The sequence below is a fragment of the Colletotrichum acutatum genome, assembly GCF_030867785.1.
Source record: "Colletotrichum acutatum strain CBS 112980 chromosome Unknown BDZ83scaffold_18, whole genome shotgun sequence".
In the NCBI taxonomy this organism is placed as follows: Eukaryota; Fungi; Ascomycota; class Sordariomycetes; order Glomerellales; family Glomerellaceae; genus Colletotrichum; species Colletotrichum acutatum.
Window position 1 is genome coordinate 37,624 of NW_026849012.1, and position 25,955 is coordinate 63,578.

The 25,955-nt window shown below is 53.6% G+C and overlaps 9 protein-coding genes across 9 annotated transcripts; 5 read left to right on the top strand and 4 right to left on the bottom strand.

Moving 5' to 3' along the window:
- Positions 1-251: 251 nt before the first annotated feature.
- On the top strand, positions 252-3,255 carry BDZ83DRAFT_570707 (uncharacterized protein; the record flags this gene model as incomplete). The annotated part of the gene is made up of 5 exons (XM_060504333.1): positions 252-299; positions 415-443; positions 504-621; positions 694-841; positions 899-3,255. The coding sequence occupies 5 exons, from the start codon at positions 252-254 to the stop codon at positions 3,253-3,255; spliced, it is 2,700 nt and encodes an 899-aa protein (XP_060368271.1).
- A 393-nt stretch (positions 3,256-3,648) lies between these two features.
- BDZ83DRAFT_570954 (prenyltransferase and squalene oxidase) lies at positions 3,649-5,067 on the bottom strand (the record flags this gene model as incomplete). Its single annotated transcript, XM_060504360.1, has 3 exons — positions 3,649-3,918; positions 3,974-4,293; positions 4,353-5,067. 3 exons carry the CDS (start codon positions 5,065-5,067, stop codon positions 3,649-3,651), a joined length of 1,305 nt encoding a protein of 434 aa, XP_060368272.1.
- Positions 5,068-5,604: 537 nt separating this feature from the next.
- BDZ83DRAFT_717120 (increased loss of mitochondrial DNA protein 1) lies at positions 5,605-6,315 on the top strand (the record flags this gene model as incomplete). Its single annotated transcript, XM_060511912.1, has 3 exons — positions 5,605-5,742; positions 5,801-5,939; positions 6,005-6,315. The coding sequence occupies 3 exons, from the start codon at positions 5,605-5,607 to the stop codon at positions 6,313-6,315; spliced, it is 588 nt and encodes a 195-aa protein (XP_060368273.1).
- A 326-nt stretch (positions 6,316-6,641) lies between these two features.
- On the bottom strand, positions 6,642-10,000 carry BDZ83DRAFT_749235 (N-acetyltransferase B complex non catalytic subunit; the record flags this gene model as incomplete). Its single annotated transcript, XM_060513737.1, has 8 exons — positions 6,642-7,427; positions 7,479-7,597; positions 7,664-8,793; positions 8,841-9,190; positions 9,239-9,328; positions 9,381-9,461; positions 9,521-9,805; positions 9,866-10,000. The coding sequence occupies 8 exons, from the start codon at positions 9,998-10,000 to the stop codon at positions 6,642-6,644; spliced, it is 2,976 nt and encodes a 991-aa protein (XP_060368274.1).
- Positions 10,001-10,627: 627 nt separating this feature from the next.
- Positions 10,628-11,114, bottom strand: BDZ83DRAFT_749236 (cytochrome c oxidase-assembly factor cox-23; the record flags this gene model as incomplete). Its single annotated transcript, XM_060513738.1, has 4 exons — positions 10,628-10,675; positions 10,745-10,772; positions 10,865-10,972; positions 11,032-11,114. 4 exons carry the CDS (start codon positions 11,112-11,114, stop codon positions 10,628-10,630), a joined length of 267 nt encoding a protein of 88 aa, XP_060368275.1.
- Positions 11,115-12,402: 1,288 nt separating this feature from the next.
- Positions 12,403-13,135, top strand: BDZ83DRAFT_609557 (uncharacterized protein). Its single transcript, XM_060507538.1, has one exon. The coding sequence runs from the start codon at positions 12,506-12,508 to the stop codon at positions 12,713-12,715; it is 210 nt and encodes a 69-aa protein (XP_060368276.1). The 5' UTR covers positions 12,403-12,505; the 3' UTR covers positions 12,716-13,135.
- A 1,764-nt stretch (positions 13,136-14,899) lies between these two features.
- Positions 14,900-15,691, top strand: BDZ83DRAFT_561677 (family 61 glycosyl hydrolase; the record flags this gene model as incomplete). The annotated part of the gene is made up of 1 exon (XM_060503567.1): positions 14,900-15,691. A coding segment is annotated over one exon (792 nt), but the record flags the coding sequence as incomplete, so codon positions are not given.
- Positions 15,692-19,429: 3,738 nt separating this feature from the next.
- Positions 19,430-20,795, top strand: BDZ83DRAFT_717123 (uncharacterized protein; the record flags this gene model as incomplete). The annotated part of the gene is made up of 2 exons (XM_060511913.1): positions 19,430-19,767; positions 19,829-20,795. The coding sequence occupies 2 exons, from the start codon at positions 19,430-19,432 to the stop codon at positions 20,793-20,795; spliced, it is 1,305 nt and encodes a 434-aa protein (XP_060368278.1).
- A 349-nt stretch (positions 20,796-21,144) lies between these two features.
- On the bottom strand, positions 21,145-25,610 carry BDZ83DRAFT_648798 (uncharacterized protein; the record flags this gene model as incomplete). The annotated part of the gene is made up of 5 exons (XM_060510220.1): positions 21,145-21,641; positions 21,699-22,010; positions 22,069-22,172; positions 22,678-24,353; positions 24,408-25,610. The coding sequence occupies 5 exons, from the start codon at positions 25,608-25,610 to the stop codon at positions 21,145-21,147; spliced, it is 3,792 nt and encodes a 1,263-aa protein (XP_060368279.1).
- Between the last annotated feature and the right edge of the window lie 345 nt (positions 25,611-25,955).

Here is a 25,955-nt window from a genome sequence, read left to right on the forward strand (position 1 = left end):
GCGCATTCGATCCCTAGCAGGCCCATTCGATTCGTCCCCTCCACCTTGTCCCTTGTAGATGCAGCTTGCACTCTTTGCGCGCCATCGTGGGCTCCCGAGAAGTCGATCCTAAACCTCCTCTCGCCTGCCCGGACCCAAACCCCGATACCATAAGTTTGTCGATTCGCCGTCTGCTCTAGCCTGAGCCCGCCCACTCTGTCCGGCTTCGCTTCGGTCGGCTTTGACGTGCCTGGTCATCGCCTTGCGAAGGGATGCAGGCCAACAGAGGAAACGCCGAGGCCCTGGGTCGCAAGGCCAAGGTGCGTCACCCACAATACCACTACCCATCATGCCATGTTCTTGTTTCGCGGGCCTTCCGATCGCCTTGCGCCATGGTCTACCAAGTCGGCCATCTGGCTAACTATTCTATGACAGCTTGCTCGCTCGTACCAGGAGCTCCTCGAGTGAGTTCCACTATCCGCCCGCTCCGGTGTGAATCCTAGGCTAACCTCCGCTGCTTCCAGTGAGTTCTCCAACAAAGACCTCAGCTCCGTCGGCAACTACACTCTCGGTCGTCTCATCGGAAAGGGTTCCTTTGGCAAGGTCTACTTGGCCTCCCACAAGCTCACGAATGGCTCCAAGGTAGGCGACGGCCGACATGCTGGGACAGTACTATTAAGTCTGGGCTGGTGATACTGATTGGCCGGGTTACAGGTCGTCCTCAAATCCGCGAATAAAGGCGACTCGAATCTCGCACGCGAAATACACCACCACCGACAATTTGTCCACCCGCACATTGCCAGACTATATGAGGTCATAGTCACTGAGAATCTGGTGTGGTTGGTTTTGGAATACTGTGCTGGTAGGCTTTACCGTTTTGTTGCTGACACGGAAACCGTGGTTAACAAAGACTCGATAGGCGACGAACTCTACAACTACCTCCTCGAACATGGGCCCCTTCCCGTCCACAAAGTCCAGAAGATTTTTGCCCAACTCGTTGGCGCTGTCGCATACGTACATCAACAATCATGTGTCCACCGCGACCTGAAGCTGGAAAACATCCTGTTCGACAAGCACGAAAACGTCAAGCTTGTGGATTTTGGTTTCACCAGAGAATACGAGGGCAAATCGAATTACTTACAGACATTTTGCGGCACAATATGCTACTCCGCGCCCGAAATGCTCAAGGGCGAGAAGTACGCTGGAGAAAAGGTCGATGTCTGGAGTCTTGGCGTTATCCTATATGCCCTACTATGCGGAGAGCTTCCGTTCGACGATGACGACGACACCATTACACGCACAAAGATCCTCAGCGAAGAACCGAAGTTTCCCGACCATCTCCCACCTGCCGCCATTCCGTTACTTAAGTCCTTGCTCTCTAAGCGACCGTTACTCCGACCGTCCCTCCCCGACATCCTCACCAACCCTTTTCTCGCCGAACACTCCCCAGCACAACAAGCAATCCTAAAATTGCAACGGCCGCCGCCTTTCTCAACGCATCTAGAGAAGGAGACTCTCCAGCGCATGCGAGGAGCGGGTGTCGATATTGACTCTGTCATCGAAAGTGTGCTTGCGCAGCGGTGCGATGCTTTGGCTGGCTGGTGGACGCTGCTTATTGAAAAAGAGCAGCGGAAAGTCAAGAGAAGAGAGAGGAAACGGCGGGAAAGAGAAGCCGAGAATAGGAGCTTGCGTCGTCTGTCCGCCGCATCCAGCAGACTCGAGCGAATTGCGCCTGTGTTGCAAGAGGTCGATGAGGACGGCGGGCTGACAAACCGCTTCATCAGACTCGAAGACGGGCCCATCACGCCACGAACAAGAGGCCGATCTGAGAGACGGAGCGCGCACTACGCCGACTTGGGGGACTTGCCCGGTCTGCCCGAACACAGCAAGGAAAATGGAAGTCCAGATACAGAGGAACCACCTCCACCAATCGATAAGGATTCGATCCGGTCTGCCAGTACGTCTAGACATCGCCGCCCGGTTCCGCCCCCTAAGGAGGGTGTGATCCGCAGCGCGAGATCTCGGGGTTCGACCCTTCATCTAGTGACCACTTCGGAAGCTTTGGCGGCTAACGGGACGCCAGAGCGACCACCTGAACAACAGCAAAAAGTTCGCAAGAAGCCCTCACAGGCCATCATTGCACATTGGAAGAACTGGACACACTGGTTCTTCGAGAACACTCGTAGGGGACGGCATGCGAACAAGAGAGGGAGTCACTCAACGCCCAACCTGGTCGATAAAAACGGCAGTGTTGCAGGCAGCAGCAGTAAACACTCCAAGGATACGAGTCCTCGGCCGCAGACGAGCAAGTATCCAACAACGGATGCCGGCGGGCCTCAAGGAAAGGCCGGATTGCCTCGTGGCGTAGTGGCCAATGGCCATGCTAACAAGGTACTGCCAAGTCATGGAGGATCTGGAGGCTTCAGCAGTCCGGCCTCGGGTGGAGGCTCTGCTCCCTCGCGGGTACCGTCTCGAATTACAACATCTTACAAACGACAATCATTGTCGCCGTCTCCTATGACTCCACGAACTACTATGCGACGCTCCTCGGCAGGTTTAAGGGGCCGCAAGTCCACTTCTTCGTCGGTCTCGTCCATCCGTTCAATGCCTCACCATCATCACTCTCATTCCAAAGCATCGTCAACAAGCTCCAACGGGTCAGTCTCGACTTCCATGTCCAAAAACACTCTCCAGCGTGGGCAGTCGCCTCATCACTCCGTCAAAGTTCTCCCTGCCACCCCCACCGCGACCGCCTTCCCGTCGAATATCCGCCTAGTTCGAGGGCCAGGTCCCCCGGCTCCCCTTGCTCTATTCAATGAGGGCATGCCACCCCCACCGGTGTCATCGGGAATGCAGGCTCCAGGTTCGCCTAATCCCTTCGCTCTGGGAGGGGGCATCCAATTTGCCAAGCGAAAGCGGAACATCTTCAAGGGTCCGATGCTGGCCTTTGGCGGAGGTGGCAGCGCAGGTGGTGGCGGAGCGGGGGGCGGCAGCTCACGAAGCACAAGTTCCAATCATTCACGCAGTGCAAGTGCTTCTGGACTCGGACGACGGTCGGGCGAAGCTCCCATCCAGGAAGAGGAAGAGGGCGAAGAAGCGGAAGAAGAAATCGAGGAGGTTGACGCTTTCAGCCCCGTTGTCGGGGGTCCAGGAGAGCGCATCGAGGAGCAGATTATTGAAGACAGCGAGACAGAGGCACTGGCAGAACAGGCAAAGGAGGAGGATGATGCTCCTCCGGTAACGCCAAAAGCCTCAGCCGCCCCTGTCTCGACATAATCAACCTCATCTACCTTTTCTGCCGTCCATCACGGAGGATGATGACCTCTTTTCTTTCTCCCAAATACAATGTTTACTGCGAGTTTGATCAAACACGCTCAAAGGAACGAGTCCAGGCAAAAGCTTTCATAGTGTTTCTTTTCTATTCTGTATATTCCCCTTTTGGCGACTTGTACTATACTTAGAGGATACCTTGTACCAAACAGAGGGTGTTGATATTTCTTTGCAGTGAAGACAAAGCTTCGAGTCAACGCTTGATGTAATTTTTCAAAACGATCTCCAAACCTGGCTATTACTTGATCAATGTGATATGCGTTAGTTCTCAACTCCCGTCAGTGAATGCTCGCAAACTTTAACATCACGTAAGACGCCGCCCACGCAAGCTAATGTTCATCAAGACTGGGTCTCCTTGGTGGCCTCAATAAGACCATTCCTCGCAAATATAATGTTACGCACAGTCGCGTCTGTTGCGCATATAGACGCATCGAATGGCTTTAGGTCTGCGTCTCCCATGATGGCAAGCGCAGCTAGGCCAAGGAAGCCGTGATAAATGTCTGGCGGGCCCCCAGGATACTTGGAGAACCCACCGATGAGATGTTGTGTTTTGCGGGTGATGAATCGTCGTGACGGCTCGGCGTCGATGAGGTCGGTGTGACCAAGCATCTACACACGTCAGCAAATCGCAGCCCTCAGCATTTGACAACAGTTTCCTCTGTACCTGTAATGTCCCTCCTACCCACCAGCAATAGCATGTGTCCGCGACCTTGTTACATCTTCCATTGAACCCAACGAAGCGCAGGTTTTGATCTAATGTCAGCTCGTTCAACGATGCGGGCAGTGTAAAATTGGCGTGGTCAGGGTCGTCCGAGTCGTCTTCTTTCTCGAGGTATTCGAACTGGCGATAAACCAGGAATTTGACCAACAAAGACGCATCAGAGACGCCTTGCTGGAGTACCTGGCTGTCGTGTGGAGTTCCACTCTGGTCTGGGGGTCGATCGAGGAGGACGAGCGCGCTGACGGCGCACCATGCGTAGCCAGCTTCAACCTCGGATCAGCCTCAAACGTTCAACATCATCTCCATTGTAACAAGAGCATACCGTGAGATTCGTTTGCATGGGAGCTCTCAGCGAGTCCACCGTCATAGGTTTGTCCTTGGCGGATGTGCCGAATGAGGCCGTCAACGTCAATGTCCTCCACCCAGTCCTCGTCGCCCTCCTTGACATCGCCCCTGAGAGCCCACCGTATCGTGGCCGCCAGAAAGCATAGCCGCATGTCCTTCCCGCCTGCAATGGCTCCATCGTCTAGCACAAGCTCGCCAAAGCTGCCATCAGTCCGCTGCAGACGCCTCAACCACCGCAACGTCGCAACACGGTCCACGCCCGCAAAGGCGCCCTTGGCTTCCTCTGGCCCGTCCGCGACGATGGCCAATATCAACAGCGCAAAGTATGTCGAGGCCAGATTCGCCGAGCTCGCATTCCTGGTCCCGGGTGCTCCCTTTTCGAAATCCCAGTCGGCGTATAAGTCGCTTGGCAGAGCATGGTTCGGAGAGCCGCAGAAACCGCCGCCGGGGTGGTAGAGACCTAGAACGAACTTGCGCGCGGCAGCTCGATCGGCGGGTGTAAGAAGGTGCGGGGCATCCTTGGTCGGCTCGGATGGGGAGAGAATGTCGAGGGCGGCGAGGATGAAGAAGCTGAGAGCTATGCGCGTGCTGTCGGAAGAGGTGTACTGATGCGGGAGGAAGGTCTTGTGGCAGCGTTGCCAGTACTTGATGTGCCGCGCTTTCTCGAGCGGCATGACTGCGTTGGCTGCCATCTGGACCGTAATGGACTCGAGGATCGCAGTCGGGTGGGAAGAGAGTCGGTGGGGTTTGTTAGCTCCGGGACGTTTGGTCAAGTGAACCAAATCCCCCGATGGTTTGCAGGACCTTTCTTCCCACCTTACCTCCCGGCCGGGATAGGACACAATCAGGAACGAACCCCACCCCCCACCAAAGCTGCACCTTCTGCTTTAGCAGGTTTAGCTCAGCGAGCTGTTGGAAAGAACGACAGCGCTAGCAGGGAGAATATCCGCTAGAAGACCGCTGAACGGCGCTGAAGCCTCGCCCGGTCTCAACACACGGGACGAATGAGAAGCTCCAGATCGATAAGCCTCGCAGCTCTTGCAGGATTAGCTCGCCTTCGTTTGCTTCCCGATAAGACATGCGCTGGGCTGGTGGTCCATTTCTTTTCTTGTCCGACGCGACTGCGCCTGCAATTGCGACGTCAATTATCCCCCTCTCTTTCTCAACCACCTCAGCTTGCTTCAGTTTCTCTCCTTGATGAATTCAGCGCATCGCAAGGAACCGCAATCATGGCGATCATATCAGCGAAAACCATCATCACCTCCCTCTCCCTGTTTCATGTTACTCTCGCATACTTCTTCCTGACGAACCCGGCCACCATCGCAGACCAGGCGATGGTGTACGTGCTGGGCGAGTCGATGGGCATGGCAAGTCTCCAAAACTTCTCTTCATTGTCCATTTCGAGCGCTGACGTCTTCTCTTTAGCCCCATGCGCGAAGCTTCGAAAACAGGTCTCCCGCTCTCGCTTTCCTAGCTGTTGTGCTTGGAATACTGGGCATCAGCGATCTCGTCACCCTCAGCATGCCCGAAGAAGTCTGGCTGATCTACCACTGGGGAACACAGGGTAAGCAGCAGGCCCCTCCTTCTTATGCTTGTCGTCTGAAGCAGTCTCTCACAACCCAACTGTAGCACCAACGCGCATGGTCATGTCCTTCGGTTTCGTCCTCTATACCTTTCTCTTCGGCCCTTCGTCCCCCCTTTATGGTGGAACCTCGAAAGGCGGTAGTCGCTTCGCCCATCCCTCCGTACAGTCGAATAACCCGCGCTATACACCTTCGACCTGGGGCGGTGACGGCCTTAAGAACCGCGTCTTCTTGACCTTTGCCTTCCTCGAGATGCTGTGCTGGTTCTGGGTCTGGATGACCCTGCGCGAAGAGCAGGAAGAGTTCCAGCGTAAGAACCAACACAAGAGGAGGGGCAGTCAGTCAGGGTACAACTAGGCGACAAGCTTGTCAAGTGTATTGAGCTGCGATATGGAGGTTCTGAAGGCGTCGCATTCGCCCAACCACAGCAACGATCAGACGAATATGCTTCCACCCTACCGGAAGGCCCGGGCCGCTTGCGTGGCCCCTTTAGCATTGTGTGGAGTTTTGGGATGGCAGGCGCTACGAAAAAGAGCATACCCGGCGTAACAATCATTTGATGTACGACATGACGGTTTTCTATATTTGGGCTCCCGAGCTTTTGAGTGATGGGCTCCTACTCTAAGTTACTTGAAACAAAACAGTGAGTTGGTATGGGCTACATCATGAATGAAATGAGGCGTCTACTCCCATCGCACCGATTCCCAACCCTTCACATTGGTTCGCCAACTGTCGGTTACCCGCTGTGACCATACACCAATGTGAGATCCTGCCAACTCGCGTATTTGTTTCGACAAGTCGTCACCAGACTCTGTCTCAAACGTCCAAGAGCTCAATTTGGCATTCAGCGTGTTGCTTTCCTGCTTCAGGAGCGCAACCCGCGCCTTGCCTTCCGCAAAGGCCGTGCCAGCCGCGGCCTCGAGAGCCTTGACTTGCGCCATCACATCTTTGGGCACGTTGCTCTGCCCGGAGCGGTCCCTCTCCTTTTCACGGTCGTTGAAAGTCGCGATGTAAGACGTCGCCAGCTTCACGGCAGCAGCAGCGTCCCGCAGAATTGACAGACCGTGGAGCGATCCCAGCATCAGTAGTGTCTTGGTCCCTTCTGCACCGAATGGCGTAGATAGTGCTTGCGCGCGAAGGACCTCCAAGCCAGACTTGATCGCAGACACGATGCTTGCGAAAAGCTCGGGAGGGGGCGGGCTGCGACTGGCAGAGACGGAGAGGGGGATTAGGTTGGCAAGAAGTGAAATGACCTCGTAGTAGGTTTCCTCCTGTTGAGTGAGATTCTTCCCGCGCGTGTGAAGGAATCTGCTGAATGTGTTACCCAGCCGCTGGAGGGATTCCAGGACGAAGGTCAGCTCTGCCGCGGTCGTTTGCGCAACGTTGGCTACCTTGTAAGACGATGCGGGCTTGAATGTCATGATCTCAAAGAACTTTTCTGCAGCGAGAGCCAAGTGGGAACGCAGGTTCTGGTTGAGACGTTAGAAACAGTTCCTAGTATATGGTGGCAGGGGGCATACCGATGGATCAGGGCCTAGCCGCAGAACGTCGTATATCGGGCGGCTCGAGGCAGCCTCGAGGTTAGGCACAGATCCGTAGTCGATGACTTCATTCAGCACAGAGCTGTCGGCGATTTCTTCTGCAAATGACAGTCAGCATCAGTGGACACCAAATGGTGATCCAAAACAGTCAAGACATCACTCACCGATCGCCGGCTCTTCAAACATCGAGTCGCTGCGGATATCCAGCGCTCGAGCAGCTTGAGACTCCTCCACATATCCCATCATCAGGGTGCAGCTTGACCGCAGTCGCTCGGTATAACTAGGGATGTCGAGAATGGCAGTGTAACTCTCGGCCTCGAAAGCATCAGCCAGCCTTCTAGGCATTCGCAGCTTGAGTGACGCCCGGTAGTGGGATTTCAGTCCCTGCATCAGCCCTCTTTCAGGTCTGTTGGGTGGAAGAACCAAGGTCGGCGCGATAGTTGATAGGCGGTCAAAGAAGTAGGGGCCGAGCGAATCAATAATGGTGCGTTTGACGTCTGTGGTATCCCACACTTCACGGGCACGAGAGGCACAGCCAAGCACAAGATAGATGCGCACCAGTACCAATGTGAGTCGGGTGTGCTTTGGTGTTCTGGTGAGCTGGTCTTCGATGATGAGGGCGGCCTGAAGCAAGCGGTCAGGTCTACCGTTCTTGGAAAGAGAGGTAGGATTGTCGATGCCACGCTCGTGCGCGCCGCTCAGCCTCACACAGCATGATGCTGCAAGGATAGCAAGTTCCGGTACGCAATCGAGGTGGCCGATCTCAGTAGAGTTGATGAGGGAGGAGTACAAGGTCAAGGTCGACTCCAGGAGTTTCTTGACACAGGCTGTGCAGGTAGATGACTTGCTGGTGGTGCTGCAAGTGATACACTTCCAGTTGTTTGGTTTCTTAATATCCTCATTCCGGACACGAACGAGGGCCTTGGGTGAAGACAGTCCGAGGTACTGCAGCTTGTACGCAAGCGCTTTCACAGATGCTGATCTCGCGGCATCCTGAGACTCTTCTGACAATTCAACGAGGAAATCGTATGCCAATGCTTTGATCTCCTGTGGTGGTAACCGCTCGACAAAGCCCCTGACGTCGTCGAAACAGGCGGGTGATTCGCACTCAACCTCGATGTATTGGCGCAGTTCCTCATATTCGTTCGATTTAGCATCCGAGCTTGGCTGCGTGCTCTTGGGGAAGAGAAACGCTGCTTCAACCTTGGCCAGACGGACATTGCGCTTGTAGATGGATCGTACACCCTCTTGAGTCAGGAAGCGGTTGATGAGTTCGGAAACCTCGGTCGAAGCCCTGCTAACATCAGCCAAAGTTGTCATCAATCAAAGGGTCCACCTTACTCTTGGGTTTGTCCTATCTGGCCAGCCGCATTGAGAAACTTCTTCCACACCGCATAGTCACAGGCGAGGAGGCTCAATTTCTGGTTTTCGTCTGTCGTTGACAAGCAGTCCTTGCACAGGTCGTAGACAGTTTTCCACTGTCCCTTCCGCTCGAGAACTTCTATGGCTTGCAAGAACAAGTCTTTGCGTCCTTTCCTGAATTGGTAGACAGGGTTGAGGGTTGGGCCCTTCAGAGCCGCCTCCCATTCAGCCGTAGAACCATGAGCCTCGAGAATGCGGTAAAAGAGAAGGATCTCTTCTTCCGTCTTGATGGCTCGGTCGGAGACTTCGCTGTTCTTCTCGGCACCGCTCTATCAGCTAGGTTAGCCGCCATGAGGAATAATTGCCACCAATCTTACCTGTTCTGCAAATTGCGCGGCACGCTGCATTTGCTTCAGAGCGAGCATGCCATAGAGCTGCTTCTTTCCAGCTGGACATTGCTCATTGGTCTCGCACAGAATTAGCGTGCTTTGTGGCTTTTTGATAGTATCAAGAACTCACAGCTAGCAGATGCGTAATGGCGATATTCCAGAAAAGGAAGCTCCTTTCTTGAGGGAATGACTTGTCGAGCACTGCTGCAATCTGTTTGCCCGTATCAGCATCTTGTATCCTTCAGAGGCTCAGGACAGAGATGAACTTACTTGCTGTGCGCTAACCAGATCCCAGTGTAGCAGACATGATTCCAAGCATCTCGTACCACCATTTTTGTCCTTGGGCTTGGCTTTGACGTAGCGCAGCTTCAGGGGGCCAAAGGTCTCGGAAAAGTCTCGGTCCTCAATGAACTCCTCTGAAGCCCACTCAAGCAACTCCAAAGTGTCAGGATCTCTCACGGCGGCCGGATCCTGAGCCAGCTTGCGGATAGCAATGAAGGGTGACGCCTTCTCCAACGGTGAGTCCAACTGACTTTCGGCGCATATTTTCACAGCCTAAATGGTGAGGTTAGTTCTATTTTTGGGTTCACATTTGGCGGTGAGGTAAGAGCAAACCTCAAAATAAGGATCCTTGAAGGTCCGGAATCGCTGCTCAGCGAGACGGATGGCGTTGGCCCATTGTCCGTCATTGAAAGCCGACTGCAGCTGCAGATCGGTGCCGCTCCTCAGCTGAGGCCGGTTCCAGGACATGGTGATGCTTCTGATCGGATGGCGGGGCAAAATTAGCTTTGGAGGGGCACTGTGCTGTAAGAGTGCAGCTGGAGCTTGTGAGACGTTTAGGGACGGGCATTGTGTCGCTTGATTGGTCACTCGGGTAAATACTCTTCCCGAATTGCCGGCTCCCCCACGTTTTAGGATTCCGGCGCCGTTCGCCGGCCGCGTTCCTCCCGAAAGCCCGACGCCAAATCCGGCCGACATTGGCGGTTAACCTGAAAGCCCGGCCATGGATTTTGCGGAGATGTCTAGACTACTGGATGTTACAAAAAATATTCATTCAAGTGAGGCACATCGACCGCCGTCATCGAGTTCCAAAGGCAGGTCATCCCTCTATGGCACTGCCTGGACTTGGGTAGCCTGCAGACACATGGCAGACTTCCAAGAGCACCCAAGGATCCCAAAGAGAGGAGCTGGTATCTATCTTGAAACATGACCTAATTACTCATACATATGATTACTCCATTCCATGCATGCATGTTGTTTTACAGAATGTACAATGTCGTATCTTCTTGCACCCGCAAGAAGTTTGTCGACTAGATTCGGTTCGGATCGTCTCGGTATCATATCGGCATCGGCGAACGTCAATTGCACCAATTCACATCACCACCAAGCACCCTGCGCCTTTCGGTCTGCCTTGAGCTTGTCGAACTGCCATGGAGTTAGTGTCTGGGGATACAGCTGGCGGCGCCAACGGAGTGAGGGGGGAAAGCAGCGCACCCAAGCCTTCTTACAGTCTCGGTATGCTCTGGGATATCAAGTCAGCCCAGTATTCTCGCGCATATCAGAAGGCAGCCAAGAGCCTCAAACAACATAGAAAAGGTAGTAACTCCGACTTACTGAAAGTAATCCCCGCACATGGTCCTATCTCCCCCATTCCGGTGCAGGCATTTGATGCTCTTCTGCGCAAGCTCTTGACAAGGATCAAAGTACTCGCTCTTGGCCTTTCTACACGATATGTTTGAGCGATTGTCACAAAGTTGAACGTGACGTGCAGGCCGGCCTACCCTTCAAACTTGGCCTTGCTCTCGGTATAGGTCTCGTCGACTTTTTCGGGTGCGGCCGTCTCAGGCTTCTGAGGTTCCGACATTTCGACTGAAGGTATTCGTTCGCAATTCACAGGGATTTCTCAATCGGGGTCTGATCTTTGGTTGCTGTCGGTCAATTGGTGCAGTGGTTGAAAGTGCGATGCGCTGGTAAGGTCATTGGTGTCAGCGCAATGCGACAAACATTTGCGTTGGTGACGTTGCGATTCAAGCAGGTGCGCGTTACGATAAGATAAGAACTACTTAATGCCTGTTGCTCAGGATGGAGTCCTAAGGCATCAATCATGACCATTCTCCAATCTCTCATTCGCTGACTAAGGGAAGAAGAATCAGTGAAAATACCCCCGGCTGCCAAGAAGAAGAGATGGTAAAAAAGCCTAAGTGCAACGAGCAGCAGAATCCCATTTGAAGCGAGCACAGGGCAATGCCCAGCAGCGAGAGAACCTTAAGATCCGCTTCTATGGTTGACTGCCCAGTGGCCACGCACCGGCTCACTTTTGCTGTCGACAAATACCTGGCAAACACTGCGTTAAAGGGTGGGCATCCGGCAAAGCCTGCCGTGCCTGGCCGATTTTGCCGACAAACAGAGGCCTTTCCTCAATAAAGTTCAAGGTTTTCTATAACTCTATCGTTAAGGTATCCGTAAACCGCATTTCTGGATAACAAGTGTTGCTCTTGTGCATGGTGTTTATTTTGACCACATTCGTCCCTCTTTTTCTGCGTCAACAATACTATGTGTCCATGATGCTTCTTTGTTGATTGTCCACCTACGCCCATCCTCTTCTCTCTCTTCCCCCTCTTACTACGCCCTATTTCACACAAACACACACAACAGGGAGAGTGGCGCATACAACCTCCTTTTTAGTCTGTTTTTCTCTTTGAACACCACCGCGCTGCCCATACGTCCACTCCCCAGTTCCACCTCCCACCGGCATCCACCGGCACGAAAGATACACCTTGTTTACTTCTCGCTGCCAAGAACCGTCATGTGGAGGGCGACTGTAAGAGAGACACACCGTTGCTTTTGAGAGCCACACCAATCGCCAATCTAACACAAGCTCGATTCAGAAGCGCTGTCATGCCCCGTGTCTTAGTCTAGCACGAAGCTTGAGTAATACTGCGTTTTTGGTTGACTGAAGAGTTTTGGCAACTTATTAATACCCTACACGTCCACCTCAGTTCCAACCCAGAAGGCATACGAAAGTCTTGGTATGGGTACGAGTGCGTCGCGTTTAAAGGACTGCGGCAACTCCCCGTCCACGGATCCCGCGGATGATGTTTTCTTATTCAGCAGAACCCGGGGCCTAGAATCTTTCCGAGCTTCCAAAGTTCCCACAATCGCAACTGTACTCACCTTGCCGCCCCCTATTAACTCACACCGCAAAGAATTGAGCGGTGGGTGGTAGGAATTTGCAGACGGGATGCAAATACTCCGATGCCTACCGCCGGCCACCTAATAAATTTGTACCGCCGCAGTCTTGCTAGCAGGCATCACCACCAACATCGGGCGGATCTGCCAGGGTCTTGCGAAATGAGTTTGCCATGCCCCCCCCAAGTTGGCCCGTCTCCCGAACCCGGCATGGTTTTTTCGAATCAGTATCCACCGCCACATGCCCAACTGGCAACTGGTCACTTATGTCCATGACTCCATACCAGCCTGGGAGGAGTTGGCCCCTTTTCATTGTCAAGTTTGCTCTTCAGTAGCAAACTCGCCCCCACGGGTTCCTTCCATCGCCTTGAGGAATCTTTCGTCTGCGTTTGCCCGCATGTTTAATTCTTCGTTAGCCACTGGCGGCTACCAGGAACCCGAATAGAGACACAACCGAGTGTGGTTCTCGCCGCTTAACTCGCTGTGGCGGCTAGACTATTCAACGGCTGGTCTTTACTGGAGCCCAGCTAAGTGCGGAAACCACAGAGTCATAATGGTGTACTGTGGCCGACAGCATGAAGATCATGCAACATACGATCGTAGGACGTCACATACCATCATCGTCACCGTATTGTCCACCCTCCACTTCCATCTTTCATGCACAGACACAGTACACCAATTCAACCAATTCCGATTCAAGTGGCCGAGTTCATGCCTCACGGGTTGGAATTTGGGGGTGGGACCGACTTACCAAGAGACCGGCCTCACGGTTTGTCTCAGATCAGGCTGGCTTCTCAGCTCGGTTCAACAGAGGCTCCCAGAACCGATCCCAAAGTTGACTGACGTGCATGCCCGAGCCCGGCTCCGACACACTTTTCACGCCATAATCTCCGCTGCTTTCTCTTTTGCTCTCTCCTATTCTCTCGATCCCCCAACGGTCCCTCTCTTTTGTCTGTGTCACTCTCTCCACCCATTCCCCAGGTCTTTTTTTTTTCTTCCTTATCGGTCACGCTCTTGAACGGAACACCTACGTTTTGGGAACATTACGTTTTGAGTACCCCTTACGGTAGTGGGCGTGCTGCCCTTACGAATGGTTCTACCCATACTCAATTCTCATTAGCCCTTTGTTTCAATAATGAAGGCATCTAGCAAGCAGGTCAAATTCCAGGTCTAACCTCTGAAGACTGGCCATGCTATTCATTCACGATTCGACGTAGCACTCTGAGGCTCTGAGTGTTATGTCCAACTTGTGATGACCGATGCTAGCGCCGCGTCGTGCATCAACGACCTGAAACTGGGCGATTATCTGCTTCCTTCTGCATTCTACTTTATTAATGCCACCTCCCCACTGCTCCCTAAGAGCCTGATAACAGAATTGACAAGCCGTCAAGTGGCTCCAAAGTCCACCAGTAGGCAGTGAGCCACCAACGAGAACGTCTCCATTTGTTCGACCATGTTTCTCAAGCGAGTGCTTGACCAGCTACGGATAGAGGATGATGGCCCTCGAGGGTTCCCCTGTCGGAAACCAGGAGGGGGTGTGGCCACTTGACCGGGTCTCCCAGTCGCTCCAACCCCGGGAATCAAGGCCCAAGAAGGTTGTTTGGGTTAGCCGCGCCGCTGCAAGGGGCCTCGTCACGATCCACTACCACCATGTTTGCATGTTTCACGACCCCATCCTCACTCTAATCGCAACGACTTCATTAATGAATCCATCCTCGGTTGCGGCCGAACAGCAGGGCTTGACAGGGCCTGGCGGGATCCAACATGTTATCCACGGGCAGAACACCCCACGGACCCATTAGCCTCATCTCATTCTCTACGTCTTGCAGTGTTCCTGCAGCTCTTGGCAGGAGAGGAGGATGAGACGAAAGACTCCATCGTCGTCTACGCACCGTCAGGGCAAACCCCTGCTCTCCACGAGTCCACATCAACACTTTGTACTGCGGACTCCTGTGTAAGACCACTTGAAGTGGTCAGGGGCCCTGGCAAGCTGTCTTGCTGGGCAACTGACGGAATCGCCAGCTCTAGCCGCGCGATGAGGGGGCGAGATACAGTCCTAGATTGGCTGCCTACCTTGACTTAGTGCGGTGAGATGGGCCTGGGTCGGAGATGGGCATAGATGATTCGAGATTGAAGCAGGAAAGACGGGCTACTGGCCTACCCTACGGCTCGGGAGATGTTGTGAATGGGGCTCTAATTACATACAACCGTAGCAGCATAGACACGTCTTATAAAGGTCCCTCGTCCTACTGCTGATACCATCTTGTCCTCTCTCTCTCTTTTCTCCATCATCACATCGGTGTCATTCTTTCCCTGTACTCAAGTCTCTCTCTTGTTGGCTGTGCCATACACTCATTTACGAACTAGACGTTCGCCCACGCTCACTAAGCACAACCTCAATAACACTTTCACTTCAGATCCAACCACTTTTCAACCGAAAACTCCCCCATCACCATCAAGATGCAGTTCTCATTCACCGCCGCGGCTCTTGCCACCCTCATCGGCTACTCTGCTGCTCACACCCTCACCATCGACGTCTGGGTCAACGGCGAGGACCAGGGCGATGGCCGTTCCACCGGCACCGGTACCACCAAGTACATCCGTTCCCCCGATAACAACAACCCCGTCAAGGACATCACCAGCGACGCCATTGTCTGCAACGTCAACGGTGCCAAGGCCCAAACTGGCTTCGTCAAGGCCGCTGCCGGTGACGAGTTCAAGTTCGAGTGGTACCACAACAGCCGTGGTGACGACATCATCGACCTCTCCCACAAGGGTCCCATCAGCACCTGGATCGCCCCCTACACCGAGGGCAGCGGTGCCGAGGCCATCTGGACCAAGATTCAGGAGTCTACCTACGAGGGCGGCAAGTGGGCTGTCGAGACTCTTGTTGCCAACAAGGGTATGTCTCCCTCGGTCACCATTCCTTCTACCCTGAAGGCTGGCAAGTACCTCGTCCGTCAGGAGATCATTGCCCACCACGAGTCCGACACCACCTACGATGTCAACCCTGCCCGTGGTGCTCAGTTCTACCCCGCCTGCGCTCAGTTCGAGATCACTGGTACCGGCTCCGATGTTCCTCCCCAGAACTTCGACTTCACCACCGGCTACAAGTACACCGACGCCGGCATCCACTTCAACCTCTACAGCGCCGATGCCTCCACCTACAAGGCCCCCGGCCCTGAGGTCTGGACCGGTGGCTCTGGCTCCGGCTCTGCCCCCGCCTCTTCTGCTGCCGCTCCTGCTGCTTCTTCCACTGCCGCCGCCGCTGCCACCTCCGCTGCTGCCACCACCACTGCTGCTCCCATCGCCACCTCATCCGCTGCTGCCCAGCCCACCACTCTCTCCACGGCCGTCAGCTCTGCTGCCCCTGTTGCCAGCTCCAGCTCCGCTGCCGCCCCCGTCGCTACTCCTACCAAGGCCCCCAGCGCCGGCTGCAAGCGCCGCCGCTCCCGCAAGGCCCGCCGCTCTGCTCACTAAATTAGTGCTGCGCAGCGAGGCATGGAGAGAAGAAAGAGCTGCAAGACTAAGCGGTCATAGATGGTCTCACGAGTCTCAAGTTGGAATTGTTCTTTTATCATAGACACCAGATGTGCAATCCAGGCTTACTGTGTCATGCCCGGTGCATGGTCTAGAGGCATACGAGTTTCCGTCTCTTGGAACTCGACCTCACTTCTGCATTCCTGTACATAGTACCTTGAATAGCATTAAGCCTGCATATACCAAAATTTTAGCGTTCTAATGTTCAGTGACCTCCCAAGACTGTTTCCAATGGATATCGTAAACGATTAACAGCCCAGTTAAGCACGCAAAGTGTACGAAATGGGGTATCTGATACTTTCCCATTCTGTTCTTCGTAGTTCATGACTCTGCAAATCCACTTGAAAGCCCCTGATGATAGCCAAAATGGCTTCAACACCCCAGTGTAAACACGTCAGCCCACTAAGGCAAGGAGTAGGTATCAAGATTGTGCGGGTATCCCACAGGAGCCGAGGGCCTCAGAGGCAAACTACTGGCTGCGCGTATTAAAACATCAATTGCCGTTACAGGTTGATGCTGGTCTTATCGCGGACCAGATCGGAAGACTAAAGAATGTCGCAATTAGATCTGCCAAGCAAAGGAGGCAAGGAAGGATGTTGACTCAGGATCCATGTTATTGTGGTGTATTTCATATGGCTGTAGCTGATCGTCCAATAAACTTTCAGGTCACCGAAATTACCTTACTTTGTCATATTGTCACACTGTCTCCGTAACTATCAGCCAATATCTTTACTTTCTGGCTCAATATGTAACATGCCACTTGCTGACCCGCGTATTGCAGTAATTCCGGTCGTCTTTGTGAGTGGTATCATCTTCATGGACAAACAGCTTATGTAAACGAGCTATGGGTTCCATGTAAGAGCCCAGATTATCAATTGCCATTTGCACAAAGGAACACCCGATAAACACTTGTAGATCGTCGTATGTTTCCGTGTCGAGTATTGCTATGACATCGAGTGTAACTCACCAACAGGTTTTTGCATGGGTTTTCGTACGTTTCGCGAGAAGCTTGGATTCAAGAAACTAATACTAATGAAGTGAAGGACTGCCGAAGAGAAAAAGAAATCCAATGCCTGACCCGGAACCCCGATCTCGAGATCGGATGGGGTACTGGGGCAAGGATTGTACTTGAAAGTTCATGGACTTCGGGAAGTGGAAGGTTCGTCTTCTCTCCATATTAAGTAAAGAATTTCGTAGATTGGGAATGTTCAGGCGTGCATATCCTTCGCTAAACATTTGTCATCCTGACAGCCAAGAAATCTCGCCACCTATGAAGCCGTGATTTAGTCCTTATTCGATGATTGTCGTCTCTGACAACGCGGTTGCTGGAGCTGCAATTCCTCTCTGATTAAATGGAGTTGGATTCGCCGGACATGATGAACATGTGGCTTTGAGTGGCTGTTTAGTGTCGTTGATTATCTTTGCCACTTACAATGCCATTCTTCACGGAGCCAGGGAGACTAGACAAGGCCATCGCAGAGACGCCTCGCGTGAGCCGGCTTGGCCACCAAGCTTCCGCCTCCACCACGCAAGCTCCAATGCCATAGTAACACAGGCTGGTACCCATAAGACTACTCCGTATGTACAATCAGTTTGCAACGCACCAGACAGTCTCAAAGAAACAATTTAATGTCCGTCAATGATAAACGGATAACGATCAGCCGATAGCAATCCTCCGCCACGTTCAAACCGTGCTTTCACTCCTTCCTAGACAGAAGCTGAACGCCTCGGGTTTGAAGGCGGACGTTGGCCTCCAGGGCTAGAAAGAGCTCAAATCAATCCGCCTGTTCAGGCAAACTTTCACCTGAACCGAGATATCTCTGTGCCTGGACAAAGATAGCGGTCGGAGGTAGCTTACTGAAGAATGCATGTGGTCACCTTGGAAGCGTTGCTCTGAAATGTATCGTCGAGGGTCTCAGGACCCATATATGCTCAGGGACATTAGTGTTACATTCCTAACCCGCAGATGCCGTGCCAAATGGGAACTTCGGGATCTTGAAACGGTTGAATTCCTTTATCATATTGGGGGTCAATCCTCAATTGGCTTTGCTTAGTGTGTAAGAGGTCCTCGTCCTCCCGCGTTTTCCCATCGCTGGGTGGTGGGCCGAAGCTCGACTGGAGTCTTACGCCGGAATCACGGCCCCATCGGAGATCGAAGCTCACCATCAGGGCACAAAGAAAAACGTGCTCTGCCGGGCGCGCGGGAGACTAGATGAACTTACGTCAGAACTTCACATGCAAGGCAGCATGCGGCTAAAGTCCGCTACTAAAGCTTAGACGAAAATACCGGCTAACAATCCATCGCCTTCACGCCTTTTAGTTCCCCTAAGGCTCACCAGACCCCTGAGCTCAAGCGGCTTAGTGGAAGAAGAGCTGGCAGAAATAATGGCCCATCTGTGCGCCTCTTTCTCTTAGGGCTGCGAGGTGGAAGTCTGTTGCTCGGTGCACCATTCACTCCAACGAAATTCCTGCAAGACCCCGGCTTCCAGCCGCAACGGGATCGACCCGGCTCTGGAACCCGAGTAGCCCGGGTGATCAATGCCATCTGAATTCTGCTCAGAGTTCGGACGAGAATCGACGGACCGCTGCAAGGTCTTTGAAGGCTGCAAGGTTGAGGGTGGCTAGCTTTTGGGGGTTCTTGTTCGGCTATTCGTGCGATCAACTTGTCGTATAAGACATCACCAATCAGCTTCTTTGAAGACATTGTCCGACGAACTCCTCGTGAGATCGCAACAAGTCTTGTAAGTGGGATGAGCTCGGAAGTAAACAAACCAGCTTCGACGATAATCCAAACAGACTTCCTAAACCAATCTCTCACTCTGGCGCAAATAGGGTACGACTTAATTCTAGATGGTCAAGGCACGGGGCGAATTTGGCCGAGGAATGCGCCACCGAGCAAGCGCTCTGCGCCGGTGTCTGCAACAAGATTGCCCGAGCGGCAACAGGAATGATAAGGGAGAGGAAGCACTAAAAATCAGCGTGAACGACGAGACATCAACAACAGCAACGCAACGAAGATTAAAAGAACATCGTGTTGCATGTGAATCTTCATAGGTGTAACCTTAACTTCTTGATTGAACCCACTTGCTTTCGTTCCAAGCTCTCTAGCTACATGCTTGCCTCAACCCGTCATCTCTCTCTATATCCTTCTCTTATCCTGCGTTTTCAAATTTAATTTTTTTCTTTTTTCAGAGAGTAGCTCCGATGCCGTTCATAGCAGCAAAAAGATCTCCCACCACCTCGCCCGTCATGCCGTGGCTATCGAGATCACCATCGTATCAGTCACCCACCGGCTCACCACGCACATCACCAAGGAACAGCACATGCGGACCGATCAAGACATGCGGACCTTCAGTAACATACATCCCACCACTTATCGACGGAGCTTGTGGAACCGTACCACTAGCACAGAAGCCGACTTTGCCATTGCTTCATGAGGATCTACGGGAAATGTGGCAGATGATGCCGGGTTTGATGGCTTCGCTAAGAACACACGTCGCCAACCACCGTCAGCACCTTTCCAAGAGCCACCTCAAGGACATCATCGTCCAACTCAGTCTAGCCATTGTGGAAGTTGGGATCGTGACACTCGCCATTCCCCTGTTCATTGTTCTTCCAGGAATCTTGTTCGGGGCTTGGCTAGGAATCTCTATGAGCATGGTCCTAGGACTAAGTTGGTTGATGAACGGAAATGAAGTTATGTCCAGTTGCGACGAGTTTGGAAGCAGCACAACAGACATTGATGATGACGAGGAGAGATGGATCTTCATTGGTGGGATGGGCACGAGGTAAAAACCCTTCTGTTTCGTCTCTTCCACATCAATCCTACAGAGACTAACACCGACGAAGCTCAACACACCTCAAACATTGCACAATTCCTCGACTCGCCCGCCTTTTTGGACGCTCTTTCAGCGGTATTCAGATGGCAACCTACGGGCTGCCCTTCGACATGCTCCTCCTCGCCATCCAGCGGTGCTTCCCTTTCGAGACCCAAGCCTCGCGCGCCCTCTATACCGAGCTCCGCACAGCCCTCCTCGACGCCGCCGTCCACCGAGTCGCCGTACTTGCCCACAACAACGGCTCTCTACCCGTTGCGCACGTTCTCGCTCGCCTCTGCTCCGATATTCAAGCCGAAAAGCTCTCCAAACTCGAGATCTATACGTTTGGTGCCGCGGCTTCCGAATTTGTCGCACCTCTCGGAGAAACTAGCCGCAAGGTCACCCGCTTTGAGGATGGATCCACCGCGGTAGTTGAAGAGCGTGGTCCTCACATTGAGCACTTCGCCTATGCCAACGACCCATTCGCGCAAATGGGTGTGCTCCGTTCTGTTCAGAAGAAGCTTGACGGTCGATTCTGCGGCGGCGTTTTCGTGATCCAGAACCAGGTTCCCCAACCCTCTGGCCACTGGGTTCCCGACCAGCGTCCCGTGATGCTCTTGACAGACTACCTCTCGGCGCTCTTCCCCGATCCTTCATCGCCACAAGCACCCAGTAGCATCCTCGACTACGTCATGATGATCGATCGTGATATTGCCGAGAAGCGAGAGCTCGCTGCCATGGCAAATTACGCGCAGACGCGCCGATCCCGCAAGGACAGCCGCCGCCTCAGTTGGACTGGTCTGGGAGCGACTGTCGGCGGCAGAAGCGGCGTCATGGACGGTGTCACCGGACTCGAGATGGCGAGACGCGGATGCCGTGACTGTGACGGCCATCGCGGACGCGAGGTCAGTTGGCTCTCCAACTACGTGCAAACCGGCTGGATCGTCGAAAAGGAGGCTCACGTCGTCGATGCCATGGGTATTGGAGGCAAGTTTTAACAATCTTGTCTGATGTGGTCTACGCTAGCGTGACCCCTAATTTGTAATGTTTTACACCACTTTTCGTATTCATTGCGCTCACAAAAGATGTTTTATTTGGTTGGAGCTGGAAGACGTTCGAGGGCTTCCCCACTCAGAGGACTGTATTATTTTTTCATCAGCATTGGGCGTCGGGGTTCTTGGCTAGGAGGATATTGAAAGAATCATGATATAACGAGTCAAATGTATTATGGGATAGAAGGGCTGAGAATTATCTCGTCCTCTCCACAGTCCGCTTAGATAGATGCGCATTTGGGACTGGCGCTTCGGAATGAGCATATAGATGGAACAAGGTGCTATTTAGAATAATTCAGACACGTACATCTCCCCAATAGTATGTCTTGATATCCGCCCCAAGGAAGTCGTCATTGTACTCCCGGCCAACCTCGTCGTCAGCAGCACCCGCGCAAACCAACAGAGGCATGAAATGCTCCGCGCCGTAGCGAGGGTGCATTTCGTAGCTGTGAGAGAACTTGCGCCAGTTTGACAGCGCCGTAATGCGGTCTTCCCGCTTCTCTAGGAGTGCGGCACCCGTCAACTCCTTGTTCCACTCGTTGACCTGCGTCCCGATCCTCTTTGCCGTTGACGGGTCTCCCATCATAAGTGAACGCAGCTTCCCCATGTTGTGAAGCGAAGCAAAGCCAGAGCCAACGACGGCGACGTTGGTGTCGCGCAGAGCTGACAGGGCCCGACCCATGCGGAAGTGCTCCTCGGGGTCCTCAGAGGCCAACACTGAAAGCTGAATGACTGGAATGTCGGCGGCTGGGTGAATGAGGAGGAGTGGAATGAAGACGCCATGATCCCAACCTGAGTTGAATGTTAATCTAGGTCTACTGCAGCGCGCGTGCCATTACTCGAACTTACCACGACGTGAATTCATTACCGGTGAGAGACCTTCTTTCTCGAGAGCCTGCTTCAACTCATTTGCGATACTTCGCGATCCCGGGGCGGGATATTTGAGTGAGTATGCCTCCCGCGGAAAGCCGCCGTAATCGTAGTACAGGTCATGGCGATCCCCTGATGAGATTGTTGGTGCGCCTTCTGACCAATGTGCCGTTACAACCACGACGGCTCTGGGTGCGTCTGGTGTGTTGAGCTTCAAAATCTTGGGCACGCGTTTCTGGAGTGATGCGGTGATGGAAGCGTGGCCAGGGTCACCAAGGACAGGCATAGGACCTAAAATGTGTAAGTCAGCAATGTAACTTTCTGCGGTCTTCAACGGAGCTCGGCGTACCTCCGCCGTGCGCGACGCAAATCGCTGCAGCGCGCGTCATTGTAGATGATGATGTTCTAAGTTTTCGTCTGTTGATCCAGTTGACTTTTGGAAATCGTAGAGTTCTAGTCAAATAAGACAGAGTTCTTGTTACTGTTGTCATCCGATGCTGTTCAAGTGCTATTAGACTCTTACTAACCCAACGGATGGTGGGGGGACCAGGAGGCTCAAATAGCAACGGCATCCGTTTAGTTGGCTTCGAACTGGTCCTTTCTCATTGGTCAAAGAGTGATACGCCGGGATTGTCACCGTCCGGGATCAGATTGGTAATACCCGCGCGGGACCACAATGGCAAAGGAATCAAAGCCACGACTCTGCGGCAAATCAGGACGGCTAGAGCTGATTCAGCTGGATCTAATGTGCTTAGAACGGAACATTTTTGATATCAATGGGCGTTGTCAAGTGAGCCACCATTGCTGTTTGATCATGCGTTGTATTACTGTCTTCCCCGCGCGGTTCGGAACCGGGATCGGAATAGCTTCCGAGTCATTAAATGGGTCTTTCGGTTTTCGGTGAATATGAACTACCCGCTGTCAACGTAGGCCTAGAACCTTTCCACGATTCGTTTACACGAAAACAGACACGGTTTCACGGCCACTGCCGACAGCACGGATTCTGCCTCCAATCTCAAGCGGGCTGCCCTCGTACACCGCAAAGTGGCGAGCCTTCTTCGACTGCGACGCTTCAATGCCGAGAATCTTGTAGACGTTGGAGGAAACCAGATCCAACGCCTTCTTCTCGCTCAACCGACCATTCCCGTTCTTCTGCGCAATGCCGGCGAGCAGTCCCAAGTCACGGATTAACCAATCCTCCTCTAATCCAATGGCAGTGACGACACCAGCGTCTAGGAGAGTGTCAATGGCGGTACCGTTCGTGAGAGGAGCGCCGGTCAGAGAACGTCTTTGATCCCAGGTGTATGAGTAGGACTGGAAAGGTGCAAGAAGCACGCCAACACCGGCGTTGGCTAGCTCTGAAGCGACGAGATGAGACTCAGCGCCTCCAATGATGGAGACACGGAGCTTGGGAGACTCCTTGGACTGGCTCTTTGCAGCCAAGGCCTCCTCCACTGTGGCCTTGACTCTGAGAGCGGCGACAATGGTGTCCGCACTATGAACTGTCAGGACCAAGGGCAGCTCTCCATTGACCACCTTCTTGAGGTAGGCCGCCTCTGAGAAAGGATCCGATCCGGTGTCGTTGGTCGCAACTGCCTCCAAGAGGGTGTGTCGGAGCTTGCCAATGGCATCAGAGATCGACGGGTTGTCGCCTCTCTTCGCAGCGAGAGTCAATGTACGATGAACGGCAACGTCCTCGGCCCAAACAGCGCCCTTCTCGAGCGAGTGCTTGGCATCAGTGTTGAAACCAACACTGGTTCCAGAGTGCGTCAATCCACCTGTGAACTTGGGCGCCGAAATTGCCTTGGTGACGCCGTACTTCTTAGCTATGTGCAGCTTCTTGTTGTCGAGAACAAGGCCGTCAAGACCACGACTGAACCCAGTGGGGTTGCGGCCGTTGTCCGTGTCCGCCTCGTTGTCAATCTCGTTGAGGCCAATGAGAGAACCGAATGCAGTGAAAGTCTCGGTGATGTGGCCATTCTTCAGGTCAATGATCTTCTTAGACGAGGACTTGGCAGCTGCAACCTCCTCGGTGCAGGCGCCGATGCACTTGATATCGCCGTTTGAGAAGACAACGTTCACCGTCTCGCTGTTGGCTGTGCTGGCCTCCTCGCCCGACAGCCAAACGTTGGAAATGCCAGTGAAAACGACCTCCTTGAGATCGGTGGTGTCCTCGGTAGTATTGGCCAGCTTGGGGTCGGGAGAAATAGGGCCGTCAAGAGGCTTATTGAGCTCAAAAGGATCAGAAAATTGGGCAGCTCCATCAATCCACACTTGCACAGGCGCGGCACCAACACTCAGAGGATCGCTGTCCCACACAGCAATGTCGGCATCGAATCCGGGCTTGATCTTGCCAATTCGCTGGCCCAAGCCCAACAACTCGGCAGGCGCAGATGTCACACCGGACAGAGCTGCATGGTAAGGAAGGCCGTATCTGTAAGCCTTGGCGGCCTCGAAGAGGACATGCTGGGCGTTCAAGACTGGGTTGTCACTGACGTACACGGGGGTAAGCCCGTTCTCCCAAAGGATCTTGCCGGCGTACTCGGAGCCAATGTACGACTCGGACTTGTAGTACATGTTGTCGGCAAACAGCGCAGAAGCAGGAGGACGCCCACCCCAGACGCGCTTCAGGATCTACATAATCTTGTCAGTGATGAGGCCAGGGACAGGCGAAGAGAAGAGACGCACCTCGGGAACCAGGAAGGTTTGATGGGCGTGGTGGAAAGCCCGCACAGGGAACTTGAACTCGTTGGTGTGGTCGACGAATGCTTCCAGATCCGGAATTGTGTAGCAGTGAGTATTGATGTGCACTTGACCACGTAGGGCAGCACTGAGACTCTCCCATTTGAGGTCCTGAGGCAAGTAGGATGACTGACTCTCGACTCCAAATTTGTCGGCTGCCGCACACCAGTCGTCCTGCTCTTGAACAAGCTTTGCTGCCTGCTCGAAGGCATGGCGGAACTCCCAGCTCTCGCCGAGACGGGAGAACGGGCTGTGCCCGACCTTTCCGTACACGCGCTTCGCGTTCTCTCCGCATGCCATCTTCATGTACCGCCAGTTGCGATCCGGGTCCGCCAGCATATCCTCGGCAGAAAGCTCGGTGCGGCCATCGTGCTTGCCAACGGCATGTTTAATGACAAAGGCCTCGCCTCCCATGTTATTGCCAGAGCCCGGCAGAACCAGCGAGGTAGTTACACCTCCAGACTTGATGACCTGGATCTGTGGGTCGAGGGGGTTGAGTCCATCGATTGAACGAACGTAGGGAGTAATGTCGTTGGACATCTCATTCACATCTTGGTTGCCGACGAGCTCGGGTAGGGCACCAACACCGGCGTGGGAGTGCATGTCAATAATACCGCTGGTCAGTTGGCGGCCCTTGGCGTCCCAAATCTGGGTATCCTTAGGAAGGGAGTTGAGGGAGATGTCGGCTTCGACCTTTTGGATCAGGCCGTAGTCGATGAGGACGTCGGCAGTGATCCACGAGTACCCTTTGCCGGCACGCGCATCTTCTAGAGATGTTCCCTCAACGGCCTCGCCAACCCAGATTGTGGCATTACGGATGAGCGTCGGGCGCTGGCCGTCGACAAAACGAGCGTTCTTCTCTCGACCGAGACCAATTGGATCCTGTGGCTTGTGTCGCAATTTCGCACAGGTCGCCAAGTCCTGCTGCAGACGCTCCGCAGAGAGGGAGGAGGCTGGCTCGTGGGAAGGCAGTATTGAGATCTGTTTCCATTGAGCAAAGGCGATGAACGCCAGACATCCCACGATGAGCTTCATGCTGCGTCTGGGTCGAAGCCATCGTTTGTGGTGATGAGAGTGCCGGGGGCCCGAAGGTGGCGGGAGGTCCGCGGCGCTGTACGGCGGCAACATGCCGCTCTTTTCCGAATCCATGACAACAACGTTTCGGCGTTGTTTGAAGCAAAAAAAGGTCAAGAGGCAGACGTTGAACAATTCAAGGAGCAAGGGATATGTTATATTGGCTACAGACCTCTCAGGATTGGGTTCCTGGAGAGAGCCCTTGGCCCAATCAAGAAGGTGACTGACGGTTCGGCTGGATTATCGGCCGACGTTTCAAACCCAGCGCGCAGACATCGCCGGCAACAATGAGCTTTGGGAGTATCTGGAGGGGCACACAGGGCAGTGATTGCTTCTCTTCGGTCGCGACTTCGGCAATGTGAGTGGTCAATGACATGGATGATGGTGAGAGCGTGGAGTCGAATGAGGAGCTCACCCCTG